The 14,661-nt window shown below is 41.1% G+C and overlaps 1 protein-coding gene across 1 annotated transcript in view; it reads left to right on the top strand.

Annotated features, from left to right (window-relative positions):
* CFAP92 (cilia and flagella associated protein 92 (putative)) overlaps positions 1 to 14,661 on the top strand; it is an 88,132-nt gene that overhangs the window by 14,914 nt on the left and 58,557 nt on the right. The window contains exons 3-5 of the mRNA XM_036870616.1: positions 7,564 to 7,754; positions 8,384 to 8,588; positions 14,244 to 14,375. Of these exons, the coding sequence (XP_036726511.1) occupies positions 7,564 to 7,754; positions 8,384 to 8,588; positions 14,244 to 14,375 (528 nt within the window). The remainder of the gene's footprint in view (positions 1 to 7,563; positions 7,755 to 8,383; positions 8,589 to 14,243; positions 14,376 to 14,661) is intronic.

Genomic DNA, 14,661 nt, shown 5'->3' with positions numbered 1-14,661 from the left:
GATATGGAGTATAGTTCCCTGTGCTATACAGTAGGTCCTTGTTGTTTATCTATTTTACATATAGTGGTGTGTATATGTTAATCCCAACCTCCTAATTTATCTCCTCTCCCCTACTATCCCTTTTGGTAACCATAAGTTTGTTTTCTATGTCTGTGAGTCTATTTCTGTTTTGTAAATAAGTTCATTTGTTTCATTTTTTTAGGTTCTGCATCTAAGTGATATCATATAATATTTGTCTTTGTCTGAGTTACTTCACTTAATGTGATCATCTCTAGGTCCATCCATGTTTCTGCAAATGGCAATATTTCATTCTTTTCATGGCTGAGTAATATTCCATTGTGTATATATACCACATCTTCTTTATCCATTCTTCTGTCGATGGACATTTAGATTGCTTCCATGTCTTGGCTATTGTAAATAATGCTGCTATGAACAGAGTGGTGCATGTATCTTTTCGAATTAGAGTTTTCTCAAGATCTATCCCCAGGAGTGGGATTGCAGGATCATATGGTAACTCTATTTTTAGTCTTTTAATGAACCTCCATACTGTTCTCCACAGTGGCTGCACCAATTTACATTCCCACCAACAGTGTAGGAGGGTTCCCTTTTCTCCACACCTTCTCCAGCATTTACTGTCTGTGGATTTTTAATGATGGTCTTTCTGACTGGTGTGAGGTGATGCCTCATTGTAGTTTCGATTTTTCATTTCTCTAATAATGAGTGACATTGAGCATCTTTTCCTGTGCTTGTTGGCCATCTATATGTCTTCTTGGAGAAATGTCTACTTATGTCTTCTGCCCATTTTTTCATTGCGTTGTTTGTTTTTTTGATATTGAGCTCCATGAACTGTTTGTAAATTAATCCCTTGTTGGTAGCATCATTTGCAAATATTTGCTCCTAGACCTTCAGTTATCTTTTCATTTTGTTTATGGTTTCATTTGCTGTGTAAAAGCTTTTAAGTTGAATTAGGTCCCATTTGTTTATTTTTGTTTTTATTTCCATCCCTCTAGAAGACGGATCCAAAAAAATATTGCTGCGATTTATGTCAAAGAGTGTTCTGCCTATGTTTTCCTCTAGGAGTTTTATAATATCCTGTCTTACGTGTAGCTCTTTAATCCATTTTTTTTTTAACCAATGTAGCATTTTATTTATGTGTAGATGTGTTTTCCTAAGCAATGCCCATTCTTACAAGTTCCATGCTGTGGTCAAAACTAGTATATGTTTTATTTCTAAGGATTTTGCCTTCAGATACTTTCAGGAATTCTTCCAGACTTATTTTCTTTAACATCACAGGAGTTTCTTATACACTTCTGAGCTGCTGAGTGTCCAAGAAGAGAATAATATTCATATGTGATTTTGAGGATTAAATGAAATAGTCTGAAATTTGTTACAAAGCAGCCCATTCTGACAGTTTACTAATCACTAATACATTTTATAAAGGTAATTATTGTTTTAATATGGAAGATTTATAATGATCTTTTAGAACAATGAAACATTATTATAGAAATTATTGATTTTTAACATTTACATAAAATTATATTAATATTTTTTTAAACATCTTTATTGAAGTATAATTGCCTTACAATGGTGTGTTAGCTTCTGCTTTATAACAAAGTGAATCAGTTATACATATACAATATGTTCCCATTTCTCTTCCCTCTTGCATCTCCCTCCCTCCCACCCTCCCCATCCCACCCCTCTAGGTGGTCACAAAGCACCGAGCTGATCTCCCTGTGCTATGCGGCTGCTTCCCACTAGCTATCTATTTTACATTTGGTAGTGTATGTATGTCCATGACACTCTCTTACCCTGTCACATCTCACCCCACCCCCTCCCCATATCCTCAAGTCCATTCTCTAGTAGGTCTGTGTCTTTATTCCCATCTTGCCACTAGGTTCTTCATGGCCTTTTTTTTTTTTTTCCTTAGATTCCGTATATATGTGTTAGCATACTGTATTTGTTTTTCTCTTTCTGACTTACTTCACTCTGTATGACAGACTCTAACTCCATCCACCTCATTACAAATACCTCCATTTCATTTCTTTTTATGGCTGAGTAATATTCCATTGTATATATGTGCCACATCTTCTTTATCCATTCATCTGTCGATGGACATTTAGGTTGCTTCCATGTCCTGGCTATTGTAAATAGAGCTGCAATGAACATTTTGGTACATGACTCTTTTTGACCTATGGTTTTCTCAGGGTATATGCCCAGTAGTGGGATTGCTGGGTCATATGGTAATTCTATTTGTAGTTTTTTAAGGAACCTCCATACTGTTCTCCATAGTGGCTGTATCAATTTACATTCCCACCAACAGTGCAAGAGTGTTCCCTTTCCTCCACACCCTCTCCAGCATTTATTGTTTCTAGATTTTTTGATGATGGCCATTCTGACCGGTGTGAGATGATATCTCATTGTAGTTTTGATTTGCATTTCTCTAATGATTAATGATGTTGAGCATTCTTTCATGTGTCTGTAGGCCATCTGTATATCTTCTTTGGAGAAATGTCTATTTAGGTCTTCGGCCCATTTTTGGATTGGGTTGTTCGTTTTTTTGTTATTGAGCTGCATGAGCTGCTTGTAAATCTTGGAGATTAATCCTTTGTCAGTTGCTTCATTTGCAAATATTTTCTCCTATTCTGAGGGTTGTCTTTTGGTCTTGTTCATGGTTTCCTTTGCTGTGCAAAAGCTTTTAAGTTTCATTAGGTCCCATTTGTTTATTTGTGTTCTTATTTCCATTTCTCTGGGAGCTGGGTCAAAAAGAATCTTGCTGTGATGTATGTCATAGAGTGTTCTGCCTATGTTTTCCTCTAGGAGTTTTATAATATCCTGTGTTACGTGTAGCTCTTTAATCCATTTTGAGTTTGTTTTTGTGTATGGTGTTAGAGAATGTTCTAATTTCATTCTTTTACACGTAGCTGTCCAGTTTTTCCATCACCACTTATTGAAGAGATTGTCTTATCTCCAAGGTATATTCTTGCCTCCTTTGTCATAGATTAATTGACCATAAATGCGTGGGTTTGTTTCTGGGCTTTCTATCCTGTTCCATTAATCTCTGTGTCTGTTTTTGTGCCAGTACCATACTGTTTAGATCACTGTAGCTTTGTTGTATAGTCTGAAGTCAGGGAGCATTATTCCTCCAGCTCCATTCTTTCTCAAGATTTCAGGGTCTTTTGTGTTTCCATACAAATTAAAAAATTTTTGTTCTAGTTCTGTGAAAAATGCCATTGACAGTTTGATAGGGATTGTGTTGAATCTGTAGATTGCCTTAGATATTATGGTCATTTTAACAATATTGACTCTTCCAATCCAAGAACATGTGGTATATCTTTCCATCTGTTTGTGTCGTCTTTGATTTCTTTCATCAGTGTCTTATAGTTTTTGGAGTACAGGTCTTTTGCCTCCTTATGTAGGTGTATTCCTAGATATATCAAGAAGTACTCCATTTTTTGATATGTCTTTTTTTGTTGTTCTGCCTGAAATATCTCCCCATGATGATTAATTTCAACTTTTCCTTGTAGTTCTGTTGATGGTTGCTTCAGATATTTTGGAGGCTATTTGGTTAGGTGTATACCATGTTTTAGAATTGACCTATCTTCTTGGTGAATTGAATTTTTGGTCATTGTGTGTGACCTCCTCTATCCATAATGGTGCTTTTTATCTTTGGTCGGTTGATATCAAGCAAAAGAGCCTGAAAAAAGACATCTGCAAATACCACCCAAAAGAAAACTGGTGCTTATTTGATTACCTTTAATCCTCACATCTCTTGCAGCATCTCCTAGATTTGTTTTTCTTAGTTTGGCACTTATTCCAAAGGCGTTTACAAAATACATCGCTGTGCAGCTCAACTTTTGAGACCTTGCCTGAGAGTATTTTTATGGCGCCAGGACCTTCAAAGGATCTACCTTTGGCTGGATATAAAATTCTAACGTCAATGTTTTTTCCTTCAATACCTAAATAGTTATGAATTTATTTATGAATGTTTATGTAAGTTGTTTACTTAAGAGAAACGAGATCCTATGTATCCTGTTCTACAACTTGCTCATTAAAAATTTGATGGCATCTCTTAGATATCTTACAGGATATGAGCAGACCTGGTTTTACTTTGTTGTCGTTTGTTTTAAACACCTGTATAGTATTCCATCGTATGTGTCTAATTTATCCTACCCTGTATTGGTGGGTTTTTTTTTTAATGTCTGAAACATTTATATTAACATATTTCCATACATATTTCCATACAAATACAAATATAAGATTTTTAGAAATTTCATGTAATGTCTGAAACATTTATATTAACATATTTCCATACAAATAACCCAATGAAAGTTTAGTATTAGTTGTTTTGTTTGTTTGTTTCTTTATACTGCAGGTTCTTATTAGGCATCAATTTTATACACATCAGTGTATACGTGTCAATCCCAATCGCCCAATTCAGCACACCACCATTCCCACCTCACCGCAGTTTTCCCCCCTTGGTGTCCATATGTCCATTCTCTACATCTCTGTCTCAACTTCTGCCCTGCAAACCAGCTCATCTGTACCATTTTTCTAGGTTCCACATACATGCATTAATATATGATATTTGTTTTTCTCTTTCTGACTTACTTCACTCTGTATGACAGTCTCTAGATCCATCCACTTCTCAACAAATGACTCAATTTCGTTCCTTTTTATGGCTGAGTAATATTCCATTGTATATATGTACCACAACTTCTTTATCCATTCGTCTGTTGATGGGCATTTAGGTTGCTTCCATGACCTGGCTATTGTAAATAGTGCTGCAATGAACATTCGGGTGCATGTGTCTTTTTGAATTACGGTTTTCTCTGGGTATATGCCCAGTAGTGGGATTGCTGGGTCATATGGTAATTCTATTTTTAGTTTTTTAAGGAAGCTCCATATTGTTCTCCATAGTGGCTGTATCAATTTACATTCCCACCAACAGTGCAAGAGGGTTCCCTTTTCTCCACACCCTCTCCAGCATTTGTTGTTTGTAGATTTTCTGATGATGCCCATTCTAACAGGAGTGAGGTGATACCTCATTGTAGTTTTGATTTGCATTTCTCTAATAATTAGTGATGTTGAGCATCTTTTCATGTGCTTCGTGGCCGTCTGTATGTCTTCTTTGCAGAAATGTCTATTTAGGTCTTCTGCCCATTTTTGGATTGGGGTGTTTGTTTCTTTAATATTGAGCTGAATGAGCTGTTTATATATTTTGGAGATTAATCCTTTGTCTGTTGATTTGTTTGCAAATATTTTCTCCTATTCTGAGGGTTGTCTTTTTGTCTTGTTAATGGTTTCCTTTGCTGTGCAAAAGCTTTGAAGTTTCATTAGGTCCCATTTGTTTATTTTTGTTTTTATTTCCATTACTCTAGGAGGTGGATCAAAAAAAGATCTTGCTGTGATTTATGTCAAAGAGTGTTCTTCCTATGTTTTCCTCTAAGAGTTTTATAGTGTCCAGTCTTATATTTAGGTCTCTAATCCATTTTGAGTTTATTTTTGTGTATGGTGTTAGGGAGTATTCTAATTTCATTCTTTTACATGTAGCTGTCCAGTTTTCCCAGCACCACTTATTGAAGAGACTGTCTTTTCTCCATTGTATATCTTTGCCTCCTTTGTCATAGATTAGTTGACCATAGGTGCGTGGGTTAATCTCTGGGCTTTCTATCTTCTTCCATTGATCTATGTTTCTGTTTTTGTGCCAGTACCATATTGCCTTGATTACTGTAGCTTTGTAGTATAGTCTGAAGTCAGGGAGTCTGATTTCTCCAGCTCTGTTTTTTTCCCTCAAGACTGCTTTGGCTATTCGGGGTCTTTTGTGTCTCCATACAAATTTTAAGATGATTTGTTCTAGCTCCATAAAAAATGCCATTGGTAATTTGATAGGGATTGCATTGAATCTGTAGATTGCTTTGGGTAGTATAGTCATTTTCACAATGTTGATTCTTCCAATCCAAGAACATGGTATATCTCTCCATCTGTTGGTATCATCTTTAATTTCTTTCATCAGTGTCTTATAGTTTTCTGCATACAGGTCTTTTGTCTCCCTAGGTAGGTTTATTCCTAGGTATTTTATTCTTTTTGTTGCAATGGTAAATGGGAGTGTTTCCATAATTTCTCTTTCAGATTTTTCATCATTAGTGTCTAGGAATGCAAGAGATTTCTGTGCATTAATTTTGTATCCTGCAACTTTACCAAATTCATTAATTAGCTCTAGCAGTTTTCTGGTGGCAGTTTTAGGATTCTCTATGTATAGTATCATGTCATCTGCAAACAGTGACAGTTTTACTTCTTCTTTTCCAATTTGTATTCCTTTTATTTCTCTGATTGCCGTGGCTAGGACTTCCAGAACTATGTTGAATAATAGTGGTGAGAGTGGACATCCTTGTCTCGTTCCTGATCTTAGAGGAAATGCTTTCAGTTTTTCACCATTGAGAATGATGTTTGCTGTGGGTTTGTCATATATGGCCTTTATTATGTTGAGGTAGGTTCCCTCTATGCCCACTTTCTGGAGAGTTTTTATCATAAATGGGTGTTGAATTTTGTCAAAAGCTTTTTCTGCATCTATTGAGATGATCATATGGTTTTTATTCTTCAATTTGTTAATATGGTATATCACATTGATTGATTTGTGTATATTGAAGAATCCTTGCATCCCTGGGATAAATCCCACTTGATCGTGGTGTATGATCCTTTTAATGTGTTGTTGGATTCTGTTTGCTATTATTTTGTTGAGGATTTTTGCATCTATATTTATCAGTGATATTGGTCTGTAATTTTCTTTTTTTGTAGTGTCTTTGTCTGGTTTTGGTATCAGGGTGATGGTGGCCTCATAGAATGAGTTTGGGAGTGTTCCTTCCTCCGTAATTTTTTGGAAGAGTTTGAGAAGGATGGGTGTTAGCTCGTCTCCAAATGTTTGATAGAATTCACCTGTGAAGTCATCTGGTCCTGGACTTTTGTTTGTTGGAAAATTTTTAATCACAGTTTCAATTTCATTACTTGTGATTGGTCTGTTCATATTTTCTGTTTCTTCCTGGTTCAGTCTTGGAAGGTTATACCTTTCTAAAAATTTGTCCATTTCTTCCAGGTTGTCCATTTTATTGGCATAAAGTTGCTTGTAGTAGTCTCTTAGGATGCTTTGTATTTCTGCGATGTCTGTTGTAACTTCTCCTTTTTCATTTCTGATTTTATTGATTTGAGTCCTCTCCCTCTTTTTCTTGATGAGTCTATGGTGGGGTTTTTTTGGTTTTTTTTTTAACCTGCCTCTTACTGTTGAGACTAGGGGTAGGCAGGTAAGTGCCTACAATAAAAAAATTTAAGGAGATGCTCACCTCAGAGTCACGCTCTATAATTCCGCACACTGGCTTCCAGCCCTGGGGCTGCTCCTCTGGTGGCTGGGAGGACCGGACATGCATCTTAACTCCAAGTGGGCGGCAGCGGGGAGTCTGCACATGGCACCTCCTCCAGCCTTGGGCTCTTCTTGGTTCCAGGGAATCGTGGAGACGGGTCTGCTTTCCCACGTGAGGTTAGAACAAGTCTCATTACATCTGTATCTTCTAGGTCACAAAGGAAAATGTTCAAGTTTGGTTGAAAAATATAGGAGACACCCTAAAATGGACAAACCTATTGCAAAGGTTCGCCATTACTACCACATCGAGTACTTCCTCCTGCCTGATGATGGGGAGCCTAAAAAGGTCGATGTGGTGGTGTTTCCAGCCTTGGCCAAAGTGTTCCTGGATTCAGGAATAAAGGTGAGTGTGTGTGTGTGTGTGTGTGTGTGTGTGTGTGGCCTTGCATATAGTCTGATACCCCCAAGAAATAGCACGAGCCACAAAGGATGCTTGCTTCCCCTGGAACTTGCTAGAAGTGTAGGATCTTGGTCTCCACCCTAGGCCTACTGAATGGGAATCTGCACAAACCTAATAATATTGATAGCAACTCTATGATTTTCTTTGAAGGTATTTTTACCTAATAATTTCTTTGGTGTTTCAAAAGTTTTGGCAGCTCTTGTTATTTCTTTCTGTGTGTACACGTGAGTACGTGTGTGTACACATGCGCGTGTGTGTATATGCACACCTGCCATCCACACACACACGCACACTCCCGCCTGGGGCAGGGCTCTGGGTCAGGATGGGGAGTCCCTGGGAGGGACACTCTTTGCAGGGAATTGCTTTTACTTTATTTTTCCGAGCAACCCAGAGGCGTGCAGGCCCCTGTCTGTGGCACCCATTTCCTGATTCCCTATGTGAGTTGGGAGCCAGGAGGGGGTGGGATGCACAGAGAGACAAGTGGAAGGCAGGGCCTGCCACATCGTGGCAGCGGTCAGATCTTGGCCCCTGAGCTTTCAACACTGAGAGTCTCTTGTTGTCCTTTTACACAGACCATCAGGCCATGGCAAGAAGGGGACAAGGTCTGGGTGTCATGGACCCAAAGTTTTAACATCAACATGACAAAGGAGTTACTAAAGAAAATAAATTTTCACAAAATCACCTTGAGGCTCTGGGACACCAAGGACAAGGTTTCGAAAAAAGCCAAGCATTATCGATTAAAACCTTGCGGGTTTCTGGAAGATGCAGGATCTTTTGGTAAGTCAGGCATTCACGTTTGATTTGAGATGTTTCCGGAGGCGTGTGGCTTCTCACCGGTAACAGCAGAAAAGCCAGCCAGCATCTCCTCGTTTGGCGCATCTGGTTTTCCTGGGGCCCACGCTGGTTTCTGTCAGCGCAGTGACACCCCCTCCCTCCAGGGCACGTGCGGCGACGGGAAGGGCGCCCCAAATCTGTGTGCCGCCCGTCAGCCACCAGTCTGGGCAGTGCTGAGGCGGGCACCCACCCCCGGCCTGTGTCCCAGGGTGAGTCTGGTGTGCTCCCTGAACAAAAAAATTAGAGGCTATCGAGAAACGAAACAGAAAACTCGAAAGTCCCACAGCCCTGTTTCCATTAGGCCCTTCAGACTCTTCCTCGTGTAAAGAAAGATTGTATCAGCGCCAGAAAGTCTCCTTTCGAACTCCCGCAGTTGAAGTCACGCAGCTGAATTGAGCCCTGTCTCCATCCTGAGCTAATGGTGACCTTGGGCACCTACTTCGTCTGGCCAGATGCCTGGGGGCAGGGTGGTGGGAGTGCGCCCCCCTCCCCCCACAATAAGGAGGATTGCATTGTCTAGAGGGAATTTTAAAACTATCATAAAATGCTGCCACTTAAAATATGCAGCGGCATTCTCGTAAGATGCATCCCAGTTTTCGGAGATATTAGAAGGTAGAGTCGACGTGCTTCAGAGAATGGGTGGAATGAGGCGCTGTCACGGCTGCTGATCGCGGCTTCCAGACAAGTACAACCCTCCCCACTTTCCATGAGCAAAGTAGGCCTGGACTTGCTTGTAGCGAGAGGCAGCGCCAGAATCAGAACCCAGTTTTGTGTGACTGGAAAGTCTTTTTTCTCCGGTTTCCAGCCTGCCCTCCTCAAAGAGCCTTCCTGACCTTGGGGGCCTGGGGCTTCCGAGTTTTAATCTTTCATTGCTATCCCGGGTTTCTTACCCTCGGCGGTGTTGGCATCTTGGGTCGGATCGTTCCTTGTTGCAGGGACCATCCTGGGCACTGGAGGACTGTAGCAGCATCCCTGACCTCTACCCACTAGACACCAGGACCAGCCTCCCAGCTGTGACAACTAGAAATTTCTTCAGACATTGTCCACAGGTGCAAAATAGCCCCTGGCTGAAAATCACTGATTTGCCTCTAAACTACTGGTCCTGGGTGAGAAAATGGGATTCAAGTTCTCTTTTCTCACCTGGACCAAAGGAAAGACCCGTGTCCTCAGAGCATGGGCTCTAAACCACCTGCATTGGACGCACTTGGAGTGCAGCCTTAATGCAGATTCCAGGGCCTGCCCCAGAGCTGCCGAGCCCAAATTTCCGGTAAACATCTGCCTGGCAGTGGGCTTACCCTGGAGCAGAGGTGCCAGGGTGGGTGTACCAGGAGGACTTCCTGGAGGAGGGGCCATGGAGACAAGTTTGGAAGGGTAAATGGAATCAGCCGGCCGGAAAAGGGAGGAGGCCGGGTGTCACAGGCCCTTCAGTGAGGGCCCCTGGGCCTTTTGCTGTGAACGTCCTTGGGGCCACTGCTCCTCCTTGAACCCTGTCCCACGCCTGGCATCACTGCCTCTTAAGTTAACTAATTTTTTTCCGTTAAAAATATCAGTGTGTGTTCACTTTGCAAAACAATTTAGAAGTAGATTAGCCAAAGGGAGAAAAAGTTAAAATCATATGATGTCTGAGCAGAGACAGCCATTGCTAACATTTTCCTGTGCGTCTTATAACTGGGTACAAAATTTTAACAAAGATGGATCCAGTGTACATACTGTCTTAAGTCCTGCCTTTTTCCACTTAAGAAGTTATCTTCTTTTTTTTTTTTATTTTGGAGGAGTTTTTTTTAATCAATATTTTTAAATTGAAGTATAGTTGATTTACAATGTTTACTGCTGTACACTAAAGTGATTCAGTTATTTGTGTATACATTCTTCTTTTTAAAAAATTCTTTTCCATTATGGTTTATCATAGGATATTGAATATAGTTCCCTGTGCTATACAGTAGGGCCTTGTTGTTTATCTATTCTATATATAATAGCTTACATCTGCTAACCCCAACCTCCCACTCTATCCCTCCCCCAACCCCCTGCCCCTTGGCAACCACCAGTCTGTTCTCTGTGTCTGTGAGTCTGTTTCTGTTTCATAGACAGGTTCATTTGTGTCATATTTTAGATTCCACATATAAGTGATATCATATGGCATTTGTCATTCTCTTTCTGACTTCACTTAGTGTGATAATCTCTAGTTGCATCCATGTTGCTGCAAATGGCATTAATTCATTCTTTTTTATGGCTGAGTAATATTCCATTGTATATATGCACCGCATCTTTTTTTTTTTAACATCTTTATTGGAGTATAATTGCTTTACAATGTTGTGTTAGTTTCTGCTGTATAACAACGTGAATCAGCTGTATGTATACATATAGCCCCATATCCTCTCCCTCTTGAGCCTCCCTCCCACCCTCCCTATCCCACCCCCCTAGGTGGTCACAAAGCACCGAGCTGATCTCCCTGTGCTATGCGGCTGCTTCCCACTAGCTATCTATTTTACATTTGGTAGTGTATATATGTCAATGCTACCCTCTCACTTCATCCCAGCTTACCCTTCCCCCTCCCCATGTCCTCAAGGTACCACATCTTCTTTATCCATTCATCCGTTGATGGATATTTAGGTTGTTTCCATGTCTTGGCTATTGTGAATAGTGCTGCTATGAACATAGGGATGCATGTATCTTTTTGAATTATAGTTTTGTCTGGATATATGCCCAGGAGTGGGATTGCTGGATTGTATGGTAATTCTATTTTTAGTTTACTGAGGAACCTCCATACTGTTCTCCATAGTGGCTCCCACCAACAGTGTATGAGGGTTCTCTTTTCTCCACATCCTCTCCAGCATTTGTTATTTGTAAGACATTTTAATGATGTCCATTCTGACCAATGTGAGGTGGTACCTCACTGAAGTTTTGATTTGCATTTCTCTAATAATTAGTGGTATTGGGCATCTTTTCATGTGCCTATTGGCCATCTGTATGTCTTCTTTGGAGAAATGTCTATTTAGGTCTTCTGCCCATTTTTTGATTGGGTTGTTTTGTTGTTGTTATTGAATTGTATGAGCTGTTTGTATACTTTAGAAATTAAGCCCTTGATAGTTGCATCATTTCCAAATATTTTCCTCCATTCTGTAGGTTGTCTTTTCCTTTTATTTATGGTTTCCTTTGCTGTGCAAAAGCTTATAAGTTTGATTAGATCCCATTTGTTTATTTTTGTTTTATTTCTATTGCTTTGAGAGACTGACCTAAGAAAACATTGGTACGATTTATGTCAGAGAATGTCTTGCGTATGATCTCTTCTTAGGAGTTTAATGGTGTCATGTCTTATGTTTAAGTCTTTAAGCCATTTTGAGTTTATTTTTGTGTGTGGTGTGAGGGTGTGTTCTAACTTCATTGATTTGCATGCAGCTGTCCAACTTTCCCAGCACCACTTGCTGAAGAGACTGTATTTTTCCCATTGTATATTCTTGCCTCCTTTGTTGAAGATTAATTGACCATAGGTGTGTGGGTTTATTTCTGGGCTGTCTGTTCTGTTACATTGATCCATATGTCTGTTTTTGTGTCAATACCGCACTGTTTTGATTCCTGTAGCTTTGTAGTATCATCTGAAGTCTGGGAGGGCTATGCCTCCTGCTTTGTTCTTTTTCTTCAGGATTGCTTTGGCAATTCTGGGTCTTTTATGGTCCCACATGAATTTTAGGATTATTTGTTCTAGTTCTGTGAAAAAGGTCATGGGTAATTTGATGGGGATCACATTAAATCTGTAGATTGCTTTGGGTAGTATGGCCATTTTAACACTATTAATTCTTCCAACCCAAGAGCATGGGATATCTTTCCATTTCTTTGAATCCTCTTCAGTTTCCTTTATTAATGTTTTATAGTCCTCAGTGTTTAAGTCTTTCACCTCCTTAGTCAGATTTATTCCTAAGTATTTTATTTTTGGGGGTGTGAGTTTAAAAGGGATTGTTGTGTACATTCCCTATCTGATATTTCATTGTTGATGAAGAAGTTATCTTCTTTTTTTAAAAAATTTATTTATTTAATTTAATTTAATTTAATAAAATTTAAATTTAATTAAATTAATTTCATTTAATTTAATAAAAATTAAATTTATTTATTTTTGACTGCGTTGGGTCTTTGTTGCTGCACGTGGGCTTTCTCTAGCTGCAGTGGCTCTTCGTTGTGGTGCATGGGCTTCTCATTGTGGTGGCTTCTCTTGTTGCAGAGCATGGGCTCTAGGCATGTGAGCTCAGTAGTTGTGGCGCGCGGGCTCAGTAGTTGTGGCACGTGGGCTCTAGAGCGCAGGCTCAGTAATTGTAGTGCACGGGCTTAGTTGCTCCGCGGCACGTGGGATCTTCCTGGAACGGGGCTCGAACCCGTGTCCCCTGAGTTGGCAGGTGGATTCTTAACCACTGTGCCACCAGGGAAGCCCGAGAAGTTATTCTTGAAACTCCTGTTTCCTGGGAGCAGAGACACAAGAGGCCAAGGGAATGGGAAGTTCATCACCTGCGAGAACTTGTCAGCTTTCAGCCTCTGGGTCTTGAATGGAGCATCCCAACAAGAGTTAGCATTTTCTTCTCTTAAATCTCCTGAGCCCCTTGGTTTCTCAGTACTGTCAGACAAAGACCGTCTGAAGTCCCCCAGGTCATGGCTGACTCCTGCTATGCCCTCAACTCTTGGCCATGCCCCACCCAGCACCTACTTGGTGTCACTGCCTGTGTGTTGCTCTCTGGAGTTCTCTAGCCCTCAGCTGCCTCTTCTCTCTGCACCCACGTTTATTTTTGTCTCATCTCTCCTGCATTGCTCCCTGACCTTCCTGTATCACCCCTCAGACCCTCGCACTTCACTGCTCTGCAGCTTTTCATGGCTGCCCAGTGCCTTCGGGAACCAAGCCTGACATCTGAGTCCAGCCTTGAAAGCATCGTGCACCTTGCTCCCCAGGCCTCGTTTCTCATCGCCGCTGTCACCTTCACACCTGCTCCAGCCCTGGTCCCTGAAAACACTAGGCTTTTCCCCATTGTAGGGCTTGCCTTCGGGCATCAGGGGCTCTTAGCCTAATCTCTTGCTCCAAAAATTGTTATGCATCCTTCAGCACCGCATCCAGTCACATCTCTTTTCTCTCCACATCTTTCTTCAGCATCCGTTACTGCCATTCGTTCGCTCCTTCCCTCTGCTCGTTCTTCGTTCCACACGTGTTGGCTGCTGCTGTGTGCGTGCAAAGCCCCGCACTGATAGACGTGAAAGACACGGAGGGGTGTCACCCTCGCTGGGGATTGTCCTCACTTTGGTAAAGGATCAGCTCTCTGACCACAGGAGAGTGACTTAATCGTCAATAAAATGGGGAGGTGGTGATGCCTTTCTTAGAGTGCAGCGTGAACATCAAATGCAACAACAGATACTGAGTGCTTAGTGACCTAGTTTGGGAGAAGCCGTTGCCAGTTGAGGTTTGCATTTCACGGTGTTTTGAAGCAGCTCCCCAGGCAGCAGCTCCAGGAGGGCAGCGGCCTTGCCTCCCTTATTGGTCCAGCACCAGGAGAATGATTGTCACAGCGTGGGTATCAGTGTGTATTTCTGATTGAGTCCGTGATGCTTTCTTCTCCTGCATTCTAGAGGAGGTGAAACATTTGGTTTTAAGTCAGAGAAGTTCGTCTGAACAGGGCATTCACGTCAAAGAGAAGCTGCACCAGGACCGCGCACCAGGGAAGCCAGAAGAAGCAAGAAAAGGCTTAAGCTCTGGACATGGTGAGTGGAGACCCCGGCAGGGAAGGTGGTTGGCTGGTGTTGCTGGAGTGGCGCGTGCGCACTGGCGTCCGCCCCGCGTGTGCAGTGGCTGCGTTGCGCCCCTTCACCCTCCGAAGTGGGCGCGGCTCTCCCTGCACCACTCTTTCATCGTGGATTCTTGTCCTTTCATTTTTGTGACTTACCAAAAAAAAAAAAACAAACCTTTCCTAGCCGTAGAAGTTAGATACATCTTTTTTGTTTGTTTTTTAGAATATTCAGTGAATATGCTGGGTTGGCCCAAAAGTTC

The sequence above is a fragment of the Balaenoptera musculus genome, chromosome 11 (assembly GCF_009873245.2).
Source record: "Balaenoptera musculus isolate JJ_BM4_2016_0621 chromosome 11, mBalMus1.pri.v3, whole genome shotgun sequence".
Classification (NCBI taxonomy): Eukaryota; Metazoa; Chordata; class Mammalia; order Artiodactyla; family Balaenopteridae; genus Balaenoptera; species Balaenoptera musculus.
This window is presented reverse-complemented; position numbering and strand designations above follow the sequence as displayed.